The 16,328-nt window shown below is 38.3% G+C and overlaps 1 protein-coding gene across 4 annotated transcripts in view; it reads right to left on the reverse strand.

The window, feature by feature from the left end:
- The window catches only part of LOC131668403 (protein white), a 625,545-nt gene that overhangs the window by 256,014 nt on the left and 353,203 nt on the right, over nt 1–16,328 (reverse strand). For all 4 annotated transcript variants that reach the window (XR_009302267.1, XM_058942531.1, XM_058942521.1 and 1 more), the window contains one exon: nt 4,240–4,570. Coding sequence is in view for 3 of the 4 variants with exons in the window: in XM_058942531.1 (XP_058798514.1) it covers nt 4,240–4,570 (331 nt within the window). In the remaining variant the exon portion in view is untranslated. The remainder of the gene's footprint in view (nt 1–4,239; nt 4,571–16,328) is intronic.

Below are 16,328 nucleotides of genomic sequence, written 5' to 3' on the forward strand. Positions count from 1 at the left end.
GCTATACAATTTAATAATCAATTTACGCCATTTTTACAATAAAATTATGGAAAATTTTTACTTGGAAAAATCGCTTGTGTTTAGAAGATTATTATCCATATAAAAGATGATTAATGTTGCTCTCCAATTTTGAATGATAATTAAAAAACAGATTTGCAATTTTCTTTTTTAGCGGTTTAAAAATCAGCAAATTAGTAACAATCACAATCATCAATTTTACAGATACTTATGATCGATTTTCTATCTAACCGTGTCATTTTAATTGTTTAAAAAAATTATAAATTGTTTATTTATTGATAACTCAGTTAATAATGGGTTATCAAAGTGTCAAATTCTTGCTTTTCTGTTTTAATATGTCGAGATTGTAATCGCGTACTTGAAATAACAATATCGTTGTTTATTGCAAAATAACTAACAATGTTAACTTGTAAATTAGATTTGACTAACAAATATCGATTTGAGAGTTAAATTAACATGGAATTCAGGATCAGCGCATCAAATTTAACTAAGAAATACTTTTGTTCGTTTAAAAAACTTTATAATTAACGATTTTCGGTTGTAAACAATAAATTTTCCCACTGTCGTGACGTCACGCTCCTTATATGGTAATGTTTTCGCAGAGTTGCCCTAACACATTTGTATATACGTGTGAAAAGCGCCTACGCTCAATTACCGATTTTCTTTAATTGTCTCGAGTATGACGGGTTGCCGTTTTGCAGAGGAAAATCGGAGACAAATCAGACAGGACCGTTACAGTCGGTACAAAAAGAGAAATACGTACCAGGTTTGTACAAAAAGTATCGCGAATTTTGTATTCCCGCGGGCTACATAAATTTGATTTTTGATTTTTTTGTAGCGTTATGTTGGTACTCATGTCCCTTACTTATGCTGACAAGGTCGGCCATTTGAAATGTTAGTTAATTTTTGACAGCTGTTTTGCTTGGATGTGTTTTGCCTACTCTTCGATTTTTGCCTATTCTAAAAAATGCATCAAATTTTGTATGAAAAACAAAATAAAGTACGCGGACGCATTCCCAATGTTGACTGTGACATATGGTGAAGCTACCTTCGACCAAAGCAAAGTTTATCAGTGGTACAAAATGTTCTCAGAGGGCCGAGAAGATGTGAACGACGAACAACGTGCCGGACGCCTGAGTACGTCAACAACAGACGAAAACATTGATGAAGTAAAGAAAATAGTATTGCCCAATCGTCGAATCACTGATAGAGAAGTTTCTGAGGATCTAAACATATCGACTGGCTCATGCCATTCGATTTTAACCAATGATTTTGGTATGAGTCGATTTCGACCAAATACAGCATCGCGTTAACATTGCTTAGGAGATGTTGGACTCGGTCCGGGACGACCCAAATGTGCTTCCGAGGATCATAACTGGTGATCAATCATGGGTTTATGGTTATGATGTAGAAATCAAAGCTCAATCATCCCAATGGAAGCTGCCGCATGAGCCAAGATCGAAAAAACGCGCCAAGTTCGGTTGAACGTGAAGGTTTTGCTCACACTTTTCTTCGATTACAGGGGTGTAGTGTATCATGAGTTCTTGCCACAGGGTAATACGTCAATAGGAAATATTACCTGCAAGTTATACGCAATTTGCGCAAAGCAATCCGCCAGAGGCGTCCGGATTTGTGGAAAAGCAAAAACTGACGCACTGATAACGCCCCTGCTCACACATTGTTGCTTGTGCGAATATTTGGCCAAAAACAATACAGTAATGGTACCACATCCACCGTATTCCCCAGACCTGGCCCCCTATGACTTTTTCCTGTTCCCAAAACTAAAGAGGCCCATGAAAGGACGACGTTACGCCACGATTGAGGAGATAAAGATGGCATCGAAAGAGGAGCTGAACAAGATTACAAAAAATGATTTTTTTAAGTGCTTCGAGGATTGGAAAAAATGTTGCTACAAGTGCATTATATCAGAAGGGGTAGACTGGTCATGGCCTACACCGTGTGTCTCTTCTCGCGGGCCAGCACAGCTGCGTTAGTGATTAAGTTTTCTTTCTGTTATTGTATTTCGAGTCCGTAATGAGATGGCAAGGCGCTCACGTGCCGGCTATCTCATTTAGTTAATAAGAATTTATTGTGTAGTAGGTTAAGGTTTATGATAAAGTGTTTTAATCCTCATCGCTCGAGGTAGCGATTTGTAATAAATTTAATTCGTTAGTGAAAAGGGAGAGTAGTCATTGTGATCACTTTTCCTCTTCTGCCTTGCCGGAAGAGATATACCGCCTCCCTTACCTCCTCCTTAAACAATTAGGTGATAGCGGGAAGGAATTGCCGGCCAAGGATGGCCAACGCTATACACTTTGAAGGTAAAATAAAATAGATATTCTTGAATAAATAAATAATTTTTGAAAACATACAAAATTCGCGATACTTTATGAACAGATCTCGTATCTCTTATGTTTTCGAGTACTGCAATATATCAAAATATTATTGAAATCTGTGAGATGAGATGGGAGGGGGGGGTTTCCGATCAATCTCAGCCAAATTTTGAATTCGAACGGTCTGACATTGACTCAAACTATTCTGTCGACATACGTAATGATTGATATTTCAGATACATACTTGAAATAGATTTTGAGCATCCAAAAGAAATTCACGATTTGCAAAAAGATCTATAATTTTGTCCAGAGCACAAGGCTGCTCCCCAAACAGATTAAGCTAATTACGATTTTTGATAATGAAGAGTATTACATCATCTACAATAGAGCACTGAAGCAAGTAATAAAACATGGTTTATGTCTCCAGATGACTGAAGTTTAATCAGAGCACATGACTCAACACATACATCGATTTTAATAACGAGATGAATAAACAAGCAAAAAATGAGTTTGAAAAAATACTATTCAAACTATTTAACAATACAGTATACGGTTAGACTATGGAAAATGAAAAGAAACGCATCTACGTCAAGTTTGTAAAGAAGTGAGAGGGACAAGATCATACCAAAACTCGATCTCGCATCTCGATCAAATTTTCATAGTAGTGATATTTTTCACGATTAATTAGTAATAATTCAACTCTTGCGGATCATAGTAAGAAAAATCTATTAACATCGGTCTTGCTGTTCTAGACATGTTTAAGAATCTCATGCATCAATTCTACTATGACTGCATGAGTAGTGATCTTATTGAACATTTAAATTTTTGATATACCGAAACGGACAGTCTAGGGTATGAGATAACTAATGTAAAAATGTATGACGTCATGCTTTGAGATATTGGCGAATTTGATATCTCATATTTTCCCGTCAATTAGTTAATATTTATCAGTTATTAATTATTTGAATATTTTAAGAGAGAATAAGAATATAGTTGGAAAAATAAAATATGAAAACGCTGGGGTCCCTGTGCTTCAGGTATTGGATTCAGAAGCACGATGTAGCGTCCGAGATGAAAACAAAATCCCCAAAAAGAAAGCAAAAGGTATAATCAGTACCTTATTAAATGCTACAATTACGTTTGAAAATCACGTTAAAAAATTCAATATCACGATTGACAAAATACCTTCGAATGTATTTTGTCACGCAACAATAAAGGGAGGTGCACCTACCCTGCGGTGCAATTATGGTGATCAGCCGTGTTTGTTGATGAAAAAAATCAACTGCCGATGCTCCTCCAATTTATCAGCTGCGCTGCCTCACTCTACAATCCGCTGCAATTTGCTGCTGCTATACTGCTGCTGCTTGCTGCCGCTTTAATGCTATTGCATCCCGCACGTAAACATGGTCCCAGAAAACTATGAAAACGGCGAACACAGTGCAAAACAGTTTGGCGAATTATCGCGAATGCAGCTGAGGCTTAACTGCCTATTTCAAACTCTCGCGCGCCCCCTCTCTCTCTCTCTCTCTTTTAATGGTTCAAACTAACACGCGAGTAATAGAATAGCGAACGGATCGATTAATTGAATCAACTACCGTTACAATATTTTCATATGCCAGGCCAACTTACGATAAATAAGATATTATCGAAGGAGAACGACAGCAGACATTGATAATTCAGATCATACGAGTATCATACCATTTTAAATAATAAAAATAAATAATCTACTTTTATATAAACCATAATTATTATAGAACTATCTAGCAAAGGCATGCGAACATAACCTAAAAATATTTGATACAGAAAAAATTAAAAATATTTCAATATAACAGAAGACCTAATCTAATTTACTTATTTTTCAACTGTAATAGATATTCTTTTTACTTACAATTGTTTGAAGTAATCGAACTTTTATCAGAATTGGTTCTTTTATTACTGACAACCATGATCTCCAAAGCACAGCTTGAAATTGCTGAAACCAAGTAGCCTTGTATTTATGTACATCAAAAAATGTATCTATATTTTCATGATGTATTTTATGATGGTTCGATAGCATTTGAATTTTTGCACTTATTTTTACTCCTGCATCACTGTTTTCAAAGTTATTGCAAATTAAGTCAATCGTACGACGGCAGGCATTTTCTCGCCCTGGTACAATAGCTAACAATTGTATAAAATAATCAGCTGGATTATAGTTGCTTGGGCATGATACTCCTAATCTACGGACAAAATAAAATTATTTTATTATATAAAGAAGTAGTATTAAGAATATTCTGACGTACGCATAAGAGTATTACTTATTTAAATTGAGATAAAAGAAAATATTAGTTTCTTTTATAAATTTTAAACTATGATTTTTGAATTTGTACATTACGTGAAAATTGCGTGTCTAAAAGATAATTCAAACTATTCTTCTTTTTCCATATGATCTATATAAACAAATTTATAAATCCGGTCTCGTCTTATTTACAGAAATTATACCAAGAATCAGAAAATAAAAGTTTCTTTCAAATTCATGTACAACGGAATTTCAACTTGACAAGGCGATCGTCACTTTTATTTTATAATTTGCAGAAAATGAAAAAAGTTAAGAATTTTTGTTTGTATTCTAGTTTCAAGTGTCTTTTACTTAAAAAAGGAAGAGAATAAGTTGAGATAAGTTGAGTTTATTTTATTGCACCATGGGATGGAACTATCTAAAAGTTCAAAATACAACGTAACTTTACATTAGTTATGCATTATTTATAACTATATAATTGCATCGTTTAAGAGATTTAGTACCATTAGATAATCAGTCGTAATTTAAAAACTGAACCACATAGATAAGGAGTATCGGAAATGGAAAATCATTTAAAATAATAATAGAAGTAATAATCTCAAAAATGTACCTAGACCTTTAATCCTGCGTTTCTAGGGCAAGGAGTTTCCAGGGCGTTTAAGAGCAAGGTTTATGATCAGTCGATCAAAATCAACATCCGTTACTAAAAATATATTCATCAGCTTGACTCTAATTATAAATATAGATTCAAAATCTTGTATTGGAAAATCACGGCTTTTTCGGTTCGTCCGTTGGTTCTCACCATTGTCCGTTCGCTACTATGATTTTTTTTATTTGTGGTACAACGGACGAGATGATTGATGGAGTGAGAAGTGATTGACGACTAATGGATAAGGAGAAGAAAGTTTATGTGAGAGAGAGTTTTGGAGAGAAATAGTACTGAACCGTTGCATCGAGCGTGTCGTCCATTTCCCAACTGAATTTTAGAATCCTTTTCGAACGCGGCATCGCAGGACTTAAATTATAGAAAATACAGGTACGGTGTGAAGGACGTGTTGGTCAGATTTTATTGTTGTTGGTATCTGGGCCACGCCTAGTGTTGAATCTCGGCGCTGAAGCATGTGAAGATCCCGGTATGGATCCGTACGGACGACCGTATATTTGAACAGAAAGCAGAAACGGCTAGCTACTGTACACGAGTGATAGTAGTGGTATCGATAACAACGGTAGGAGAGCAGTATAAACAGCAATCAGGATGAAATCACCGAGTCGCGTTGGTTCCCGTGTTTTTTTTTCTCTTTCTCTCTCTCTCTCCCTCTCTCTCTCTCTCTCTCGCTCTGCATGTTCGGGCATTGCTTTCACGTGTACGTGACCTAACAGCTTTACTGACACCCGCGTTGGTTATAACGGTCAGTTGCGTGATCGTTCGGCTAAGGGGAAAAAGATTAACAAGTAAACTGTCGGTAATCGTATTAATGGATTTGGATGGATTAGCGTCACTGCCAAAATCCAACTCCAGTTTTTATTTTATATACGCGTTTTTTTTCTTTTCTTTGTACTATTTCTTCGCTGCCTTTTTTTAAAAAAATGTAAGTATTATTAAAATGTGTATCACGGTATTTCGCCTATCACCAACCCTCATCCCAACATTAGTTTTGCGCATGGTTAATCTACACATGCGTATATTATTCAACTGTTTGAACGCTCGCGTCTCTTCAATCCATCCCTCTTTGAATAATTTGTGCGGGTGGCTAGAAATATAACCCTTCAAGTTAGCGGTTGTCCGTTAGTCCTTACCGGAGGAGTTGGACATGCAAAAGAATGAGAAAGACTATGTTTCAAACTCTCAGATGCAAAGTTCACTTTATACGAGGATTAAGAGATAGATATCTAGGTCAATGAGCAGCGACGTGGAAAGAATTCTAAAGGAAATTTAGTCAAGATAAAGACATAAATTATTCGCGAAATAAGACAGTTTAAATGGAGTTTGTGATAAGTCACATGCGAAGTGATATACTGGAAGGCTATGATTGAAAAACAGCCTACCACAAATTTCACATAGGCATTTTTTTCTAGATTATGATAACTATAAAGTAGCACTCAGAGTGTGGGAGTGTCATACGAACTGCTTTTTCAGATTGAAACACAAGTATTCTTTTATAAAATTTTCCTGAAGTTAGTGCAAAAAAGCATAAACATTCTTGACTATTGTATAAGTATGAAATTTCCAATCAAAAGTGTTCGATACCTGGATTACGAACAGTTATAAAATAAGACGATACTAATGCTATTCATAGTAAGTTAAGAGACCATTGAAAAATCTATATTAATAATATACGAGGGTCGTTGAATAAATCCGTGACTTCTCGAGAGATGGTGGTGTTATCGTAATGTATTTTACATTGTAAGAGAATACCATCTAGTATAAGTGCGTATACAAAGTTTCAAGTCAGTATGTTGGTTAGGAAATCTTTTAGTCATCTGAATTTTGTTCTTCACTGTGTAAACAAAATCATAGAAAAAAAGAGTTTCGTGTACTTATTAAACATTATTTCCTATAGAAAAAATCAATCAAAGAAACTGAAGAAAAGCTCAGAAAATATTATGGACCTCTTCTTCGCAGGGAACAATGGCAGATGATGGCAGCGCGAGCTAATTCCTTGGTTGATTGACCTCGATTGATGGTTGACGTAAAGTGAGTGACGCCACGTAATACTCCTGCGCAGGAAGTGACCGCTCTCTCACAAACTATCCTTACTTAGTCCATTTTTAGGCGGCGGGCGACGAGACGCTGATTGGTCGCGCGTCGCCAGTGTGCCTAATAACCGTTTAAAGTGCGATCACGTAAGCGCTCTTTCTCTCTTTCTCTCTCTTTTCTAGTTCTCTCTCTCTCTCTTTCTTCAACTGCAGCGTTTTCTTACGTTTTTCTGAAATGATAGCTTTTGGTATTCCAAGGTCTTCTTCTAGTTCTCGCACAGTCATACAACGATCTTTTTCGATTGCAAATCGCACCCGCTCAATAGTATCTGCGGTTTTTGACGTCGAAGGTCGGCCGGAACGAGAATCACTATCGACAGAAGTGTGACCATTCTTGAACCGTTTATACCACTCTTTTATTCGTGCTTTGCTCATACCGTCGCTTCCGAAGGCCTTTTGCATTATTTCAATAGTTTCCGAACTCGTTTTTCCAAGTTGAAAGCAAAATTTGATGCAAATTCGTTGATCTTGTTTTTCAGTCATTTTTGACAATATCAAAATCCGACGAACGCGAAAAAGGCACTGTAAACAAAGACACGCTACGCATGAGCTATACGTCCGGCAGGTGTTAGTAAGTAACCAATAGATTCGTGAGGTTTTACTGTTGATGTTTCTGTCCGGTAGAGGTAGCTCGAACACTATGGCACGAAGATATAAACGTACGCCCGATACGTTCCGGACAGACCTCGTATAGTTGCAGAATGTAGAAGGTGCATGCAACGCACTTACACGTAATACACGCGGCGCGTAACTTTGAGGAAAGATAGAGAGCAAGGTTCGTCAGAGCAGATCGTTCGTAGCTGTCGATTTCCCGAGCAGGACTGACTGGCGATGCGTGTTTTGGCAAAAGGGACGCATAGAAAATTCTTCCCTACTACTCAGGCCCAACACCGCGTGTGGATCTTAGTTCGGCGATTGAGAGGGCGGTAGAACTTCGTTCGGAGTCTATTGACTACCTGCGGGTGGTCGCGGCTGACCTTTTTTTATGGTGCGGGCCCTTGAACAACGAGTGTCGATCCTCTAGACAATTTAGTTTCCCTAAAACATGCTGAGACCGAGAATGGCTTGACATCCACATATTCTTCAGCTTTTCCAATTTGGGAAAAATAACCCCAAAAAAACTATTTAGGCTATAAAACGATGTTAGAAAGAAATTCTGTGTTGGAAAGTAATTCGGACTGTTTGAACAGACGGAGTCCAGATGCGACATGGTTTATTGCAGAGAACGCGCAAACTGCCCTAGACTCTCTCGACACTCGGATTTTCAGCTTTGTGAAGGCTAACATAACCATCAGGAATAAAATATGACCTATTAATGACCCTCTGCTCAGGTTTTGCTCTCTTGATGCGTCTCTCACGCTTTCACGCACAAACACACTCTCTCTTTCTCTCTTTGAAGCGCCAACGGTGCGAACAGTATGACATCTAGAAAAATGCTAAAAATTGTTAAATAAAGAATAACGCTGCAGTATTTTACAAGAAATATATATTAACGATCAAAATGAAGTGATTTATGAAAAAATTTATAAAGAAACTAGTATATAAAAACAAGGATCACCTTTTAAACTTAAAAAAAATGGAGGTTAATAATAATAGATTCAGATAAAACTAACAAATTCATTGAATCTAACCCATATTGGTTACCGATGATCATGAAAAATCTAATGATCTTGTTCGGTTAATTTTCCATATGGGTCAATGTCATGTGTTCACACTACTCTTATAATCCGAGTCCACTTGCAACTTCAACTGGATCTGAAATACTACAAGATTTTAAAGAAAGACTATGAATTTCTTACTTTATCAGTATCAGGATTTTTATTAATTCATCTGCATCTTCTTGAGACAGTAACCAAGAATGGTCAACAACAATTAAAAATCTATAAATTATATATTGATTGAAGACAGCGTAAAATAAATATGTCTACTGCCAATGCAATCGTACTCAAGTCATCGAACAATTATAATTGTAATGATGAGGCTTGCAAAAAACCAGTTGCAAGTATAAAAATGTGTCTTGATTGAGAATCAACCTGTAGCAACTGTGAGGTATTATTAGTTACTTTAAGATCAATCAAGAATGCCAATAACTCTACTAGTACACTTCCAATGACATTTCACGGAGAAAACATCATGAATTTAGAAAACTTTAGTGAGATGGAAACCTGTTAAAATATTATATTCTAGTATATGCATAATTTTTCTTATTCCTTAAGAGACCGTAGATGCTTCTAATATTTTATGTTCAATCTTTATGGTGTAAACCAGCTTTTCCACTAGAAAAATCTTCCTAATCCCAAAATTTTCCCATCAGGATCTTTGAAAATTAACCCACTATGGGTTCAGTTTATTCTGAATTCCCCGTTATAATTTTAAACTATTCTGATTACCATCTACACGATCAATACTGTACTCAATTGACTGTTGAACTCTTTTTTTTAATTGTATTATTAATAATTAAAGTAACAGCTGTTTATAGTACATAATATTATTAGAATAATTAGACAAGATAAGTGCTATATTTTCACGTACAACCTTAAAACTTGTTATTTATTTTGTATCGAATGCGAAATGTCGTCACTAATTATTTAAAGGGGATAAGAATGGTAATTTTGCTTTTAGCAATCGAAGGAGGGAAACGTGAACAGGTTAATAAATAATCACACATAATCGTTATATTCAAAATTCTTACGATCTTATTCTAATGAACACAACGCAATCAAATTTATCTAACGTAACGCAAACTCATAACATAACCATTTATAAAATATCGCAATCTAAATCTGCCACTATCAAGGCGTAAATTGCCCGGCAACAGAACCGTCTTGACAACCACGCTTTAACCACAAACTGCTGCTATTATTACGCGCAAAGGTAGTCGGCAAATAGACGCTTCGCTACCTTTTTATAATTGCCTCTGCCGAACCGCCATAGTACCAAAAGAGAGAAACTTGTTAAAGCGGAAAGATGTGACCATTGATGCTGCGCTGGCTGGAAAGTGGAGGCCTTCTGGAAGATGCACTATTACTGGAGATGTCCGACTCTTCTGCATGGACTAGCAGGACAGCAGATCGACAACACCATCTGGCCTGGATTTCACCGTCTTCTAGACATCACAAATTACACACAAGTTGACGTAGGTGCGTCGATCATTGCAATAGATTATTCAAGTCTTACGGAAAAACGCTCTCTCGCAACTAACGAACCTCATCCAAGATAAGGACGGGTGAAAGCTCTCTCACTCAATGCCGGCCGCGGCTAGCTGAGCGAAACTGCGTTGAGTGGCACCTTTTTTTCTTCAATCATCCTCGCACAATGGGTAACCTCCCTTATATTGAGCGAGCAGCTGAGCAAAAACTCTTATCGCTAGCGGTCACTGTCCTTATTCGCCTCTTCCTGCTTAAATACACTTGCTGTCTTCTTCTACCTCTCGCAACGGGAGCCCGATTTACAATAGTCGAATGGCTTGCGGTCAGTTACTCTCTCGCAACAACCTACTAAGATGCTCTTACAAGGACGGATGAGGAAGAAGTGAATGACTAATTACCGGTCGCAGCCTTTTCGCGATTCTCGGCTAGCGCTCTTTTTCATCCTCACATGACCTACGATTTTTAGGCGGCACGCCTGCCTAGACCTGCATAGTGCGTACACTCACTCTCTCTCTCTCTCTCTCTCTGTCTTACTCTCTCTTTCATTCTTTCTCGCTCCTACTACTAGAGACCCATGAATTTCTTCGGCCGCTCCTCGGCAATCATCGACGCTGAAACAAAAGGCCAAGTGTTAGGAGCATTCTAATATGCGCCCAATGTAGGCCACTGTGCCTTGTCGGAAAAAAGGGGGAGACGGAGAAAGGAAATCGAAAAGCACGCATACTGCTTGTTTCGTCACACAATAATTATTACCCTGAATTGTTCAGAGTAAACACTGAGCATGTTTGATCGTAGTATTTACGCAACATCATTAAAGATAACCTTGAGACAAACTTTCAGAGTATGTGGATTCACTCGCTCTTATTCAGTAGCTTCTCTCAAAGTATTGGTTGGTTTTATAATTCTTATTTTCCTTTATCTGTCCTATTGACGTTAATTAATTAGTAATTAATTAATTAATTAATTATTAATCAATGATGCTTATCGACTAATTATAAGGTAAAAGCAGTTTAGGTCTGAAATTATTCAAACCTGATAGAATGTGCCAATTTTCGTTAAGAATGTATCCTTGTTTATCTTGCGGAGAGATTGTGGAGAGACAATTCTCTTTTAATCTCAGGTTTGACTTGCTGTCTTTTCTTTTTAATAAGTGAAATTTCTTTAGTATAATTGCTTCTCAGTACGTATCGGTGGTCACTGAGCGATTCCTCTTTTAGAACTTTCCAGGATGAGATGCGAGACATTACTTCGGGGAATGTGAATGTCTGTATGCCTAATTAATTGGCGATGACTAAGTTATGAGTCGCCATCATTTTCTCTAGGAAGTTTCCTATTCGACCATGGGACCTAGCGGTCTATGCTCTTACCTTGGCGTTAAAACCGCTGGCAACAATGAATGGCCCATTCCGAGCGCCAACCAGACTCTATGTCCTCAGGTCCAGTTCCGCTAATGCATCACAGACTTCGGAGAAAAATAGCAGCTACGTATAGCAAGTTGCCCGATAGCAAAGCTACGAAGCCGCTGCCTGATGCTAGCTCTCTTACATTACAGTATTCGTTCTTTACAACATATATAGCCGCGTCTGCTCTTTTGTCATGGAACCACATAGCATCCGGTAGATCCCTATTTGTTCTGAAATAATAATTATTCCTGCTCTATCCCTCGCTCTTCACAGTAAGATTTTATGTTTCTTTAGACCGATTAAGGTTTATTTGCAGGATGCTAATACTACTACTAGGAATATTAATCATTTTCTCGTCCTTTTTTCTGCAGTTTCCTCCGAGCTACTCGTAGCGCGTCATAAGTAACATCACTTGTTTTGTGGTTGTGAGGTTTCCCTACTGTCTTACACAGCACGCAATTTATATTCCTGTTAGTACTCCATCAACACGTGCCCTGGGTTTCTCCAGCTGAAGCACAACTTCTCCTCGACGTGCTTCGTGCAGTAAGGGGCTATGTATCCGTACTCCAAGCACTTGTAGCATCTAGGCGTTAATCTCTTTTCTCGTGCTTTGGCGTTTACCGAGCCTACTCTAACCTTGCTGGCTTTGAGTATTTTGATGGTTGTTACTGCTCTGGGTACTACAACCAATGCCATTTGAGTCCCATTTGGTCTCTTTCTTAACGTCCTGACTTCCACTTATTTAGGGGTGACTTCCCCCAAGACTGCGACCATTGACTCCTTCACTTCTTTTGTCACGCAATCCTCTAGTTCACGTTACTCAACCATCACTGTTGAGACAATCACATCTTACTGACAGTCCGCTACCAACAGCAGTTTAACTGGCACCGCTAACTTCCTCAAGGTTTGAGCCCTTTTGGAGCACTATCAAGAGATTTCCGTCTCGTGTTTCACGAATATAACCAACTTTATTGCCAATCTTTGCTTTGCTCGCCTTTTGCTTCACTGTTTTAACCAGATCATCTGGATGCCTTTCTTGATTAGAACTGCTTCGGGCTTATGTCTGGGCTTCTTTTTCTTCTGTGACTCTTTCCCTGCCGTGCCTTGCTGCTTTATCTCTTGGAGTCTTCCATATTTCTTCTAGTTTCTCTCCTTTTTTCTTGATCGCTTATCCTTCTCCCAATCAGTTTTTCTATCTTTCGTCGTCGTTCTCTGCTCACCGATTAGTTGGCTGAGATGATGATGCACTGGTCTTGCTTGTTTGATTCAATCGCCTGATGGCGCGGTTACTGGCGATGCTCACTTTCCTGACTCTGTCGTCCTCAGTTGGAGGTCTTTTTTACTTGAACGGTAATCCTTCGCTGCTTGTGACTGCATGAGCGTCTTTTCCAATTCCGTACCGAATACAGCTTTTACCTCATCCCCTTCCTCTTTGGTCTGTTCAAGTCGCCTGAAGTATGACGTCGCAGCTGCTAGGTCCACCTTCAGCTGCTTGTAAATATTAGTTACGCCACTAGCAAGTGTGTGCATGGGTTCCACGTGCTTGGTCAAGTATTTCCCAGTTTCTTGAGCGGTTACCATTTTTTCCACTGCTTTAATAGAGGAGACTCCTATTGACTGGGCCCAACCACACCACCTATTGCTTCTCCTGATACTGTTATTGGAATGCTTGGGGGTTTTCCCCCGTCGTCCATATGCATGGCTTGATGGTCTACCGCGTCTTTATTACTGTGTGATTCGCTCCCTCCCCTAAATCCATGGGACTAGCGACGACCACCCGGGCTTGCACCAAATCGGAACCGTCGATAGAATTTCCAGCTAAGCCGGTACCTACTTGAGGTAGTTTCTTCGTTTGATCACACAATTCTATCCATTCTTCCGTGTATAATGCTACGTGACCCTGGGTGGGATCCTATGCACGGTGCAATTACCTGGGTAGGGTGGCCCCTCGGTTTTTATAGAGGTATGCTCCTCTCGGGTAGCCGACTGACTCTCCCGAGGCATCGTTTCGACACCTTGCTACCGTTACGCCGGGTGTCAAGGTGACCAGTTGGCTCGATTACTCACACCTCCTGGTTCAAGATTATATATGTATGTATGCGTGTATGTATGTACGTATGTATGTATGCGTGTATGTATGTACGTATGTATGTATGTGTGTATATATGTATGTATGTATGTATGTATGTATATATGTATGTATGTATGTCTGTATGTGTGTGCGTGTATACGTGTGTGACGATGAAATGATAATATAAATGATAATAATATGAATATAATAATGATTTGTTCAATAGCAAATCATTATGAATAATTCAATATAAATTATAAATTATAAACAATTCAATATAAATTTTTATTGCCTTTATATCTAACTGTTATCAATATTTCGTAATATTTTGAAACGTCAATTAGTCCGATTTCGCATTATCCGAAAGTTTGGCACCATTTGTGATAAGGAATTTCAAGGTTTAATCCACCGAGAAAATCTGACGTCGCGGTTCATTTCCAGTCATTTGTTTCCCGACTTATTGAATGAGCATCAGACTGCTTTCCTTGAGATGTAGTAATTGTCGAGAATTCGAGTTGAAAAATGGTAGCATACCTAGAAAAGGTAACATACCTAAAAAAGATGTGCGGTTCTGATTACAGAATAAATCTGATTAATGTTCTACACTTTCTTTCATTTGTCAAGATTACACTGTATAGCGCGACAACGAATGGTAAATAACCGGTGCGGCGGATTCTACGTTTGCAGCAACTCGACGATAGTCGACGGATCCACGCATCCTAAATTGTAAATGTCTGAATTCGGTGAATTATTAACGGGATACCGATTACTTCATCACAATTAATTAACGCAATCGAGCCGTGGTTCTTTATCTTATAAAATCTACCGGATCCTCTCGACAAGAAAATAAAGCGAAAGACAATTAGTGAATTTCAATTGAGAAAACTACGTGTACAGTATTTGATGAACACTAACAAAATGAATGAAAACCAGCTCGTCATCTTCAAAAATATTTCTTATGTCTCTTTTCATTGCAAAAAAAATTGGTCATTGGTCTGAATTATTAAATCGGATAGGCCCTCTAATTCTTCCAAATTTTGCGATAGTTTATTTCTCTATACCTCCACTTGGTCTATGAATATATTTTATTTTTTGTTCAATACCTCTGAGCGCATTGTTGATCAGAACGAAAATCGGTTTCTAGAAAGCTAATTATCTGAAATGGAGTTTTTTCTATTATGGGCAGTATTACTAGGTCTTGCTATTTGTATGATCTAACACAATTTATCTTATTTATAAGTTATATAACGCTAGTATTCCAATATACATGGTTAACCTATTTCAACCACTTCCGCATATACATGATTTGATTTCGCTGTATGTAATACGCTTATACATTGTAATTTTTACAAATTTTAATAAGCATTCGTCGGTCAATGCACATAGTGACAGTCAATTATCGGTTAATATGCCGTTTTTATTTCATTTCATTCTAATTTTAATCATTTCACTTATACTTAATTGCCTCGATACAATATATAATTCATACATATGTTACTAATATGTATTAAATTACGCATCACTTCTACTACATTTGGGGCTCCACCGGGGAACAAGAGCTCCGGCTCAACGTGGGCAACGCGGAAAACAGAAAGCTCGTCCACTACGGCGATTATTGCAGGCGAAATTGGAGTTTCAGTATCTTTATTTCCCCCTTCCGGGATCTCCTTGAGAAGCACCTTTTGCAGCAGTTCTCTCGCAGGATGCCTCACTGGGATTATCCCCCAGGGTCAGAGGGAGCGAATCCACGGGCTCATCTCCGCTCACCTCCCCTACGAGCTCGAGCGTGTCCACATGACTGCCCAAAGCCAAATCGATAGGACTTGCGTCCTCGGTCGCGACCTCGGGCGTCGGGGACACCGACTCTCTCGTTGGCTGTTCCATCTGTAAAGGCAAAACCAACACCATTACTAACAATTACACTACATATGCAATAAAGAAAGAGAAGAAACTAATAAAACATACATTAATACATAACGAAACTCTATATCTTACTCTAAACTACACGATAATCACTGGATCCAGCCCACGACTCGCGGCGGAACGTATCTTTTTAAATCTTTTACGTGCGCCGTCGGGACCTGTCGCTTGTCCTTTACTTCCAACTCATATACGACGTCCGAAATCTTTTTGACTATCTTATACGGACCATTTCGCGGTATTTATGCTCTAGGCTGGTGTTTCGGCCCACCGCCGCACTCGACAACAGATGAAGCTTGCGCCAAACCAAATCCCCTTCACTAAACGCAGCATACCAGCGTTTCTTATCGTACGCATACTTCTGTCGTTATTGAGCGCTCTCAATATGATTACTCACTA

Source organism: Phymastichus coffea, unplaced genomic scaffold (genome assembly GCF_024137745.1).
Source record: "Phymastichus coffea isolate CEN01 unplaced genomic scaffold, Cenicafe_Pcof_1.1 PCOF00006, whole genome shotgun sequence".
Taxonomy (NCBI): Eukaryota; Metazoa; Arthropoda; class Insecta; order Hymenoptera; family Eulophidae; genus Phymastichus; species Phymastichus coffea.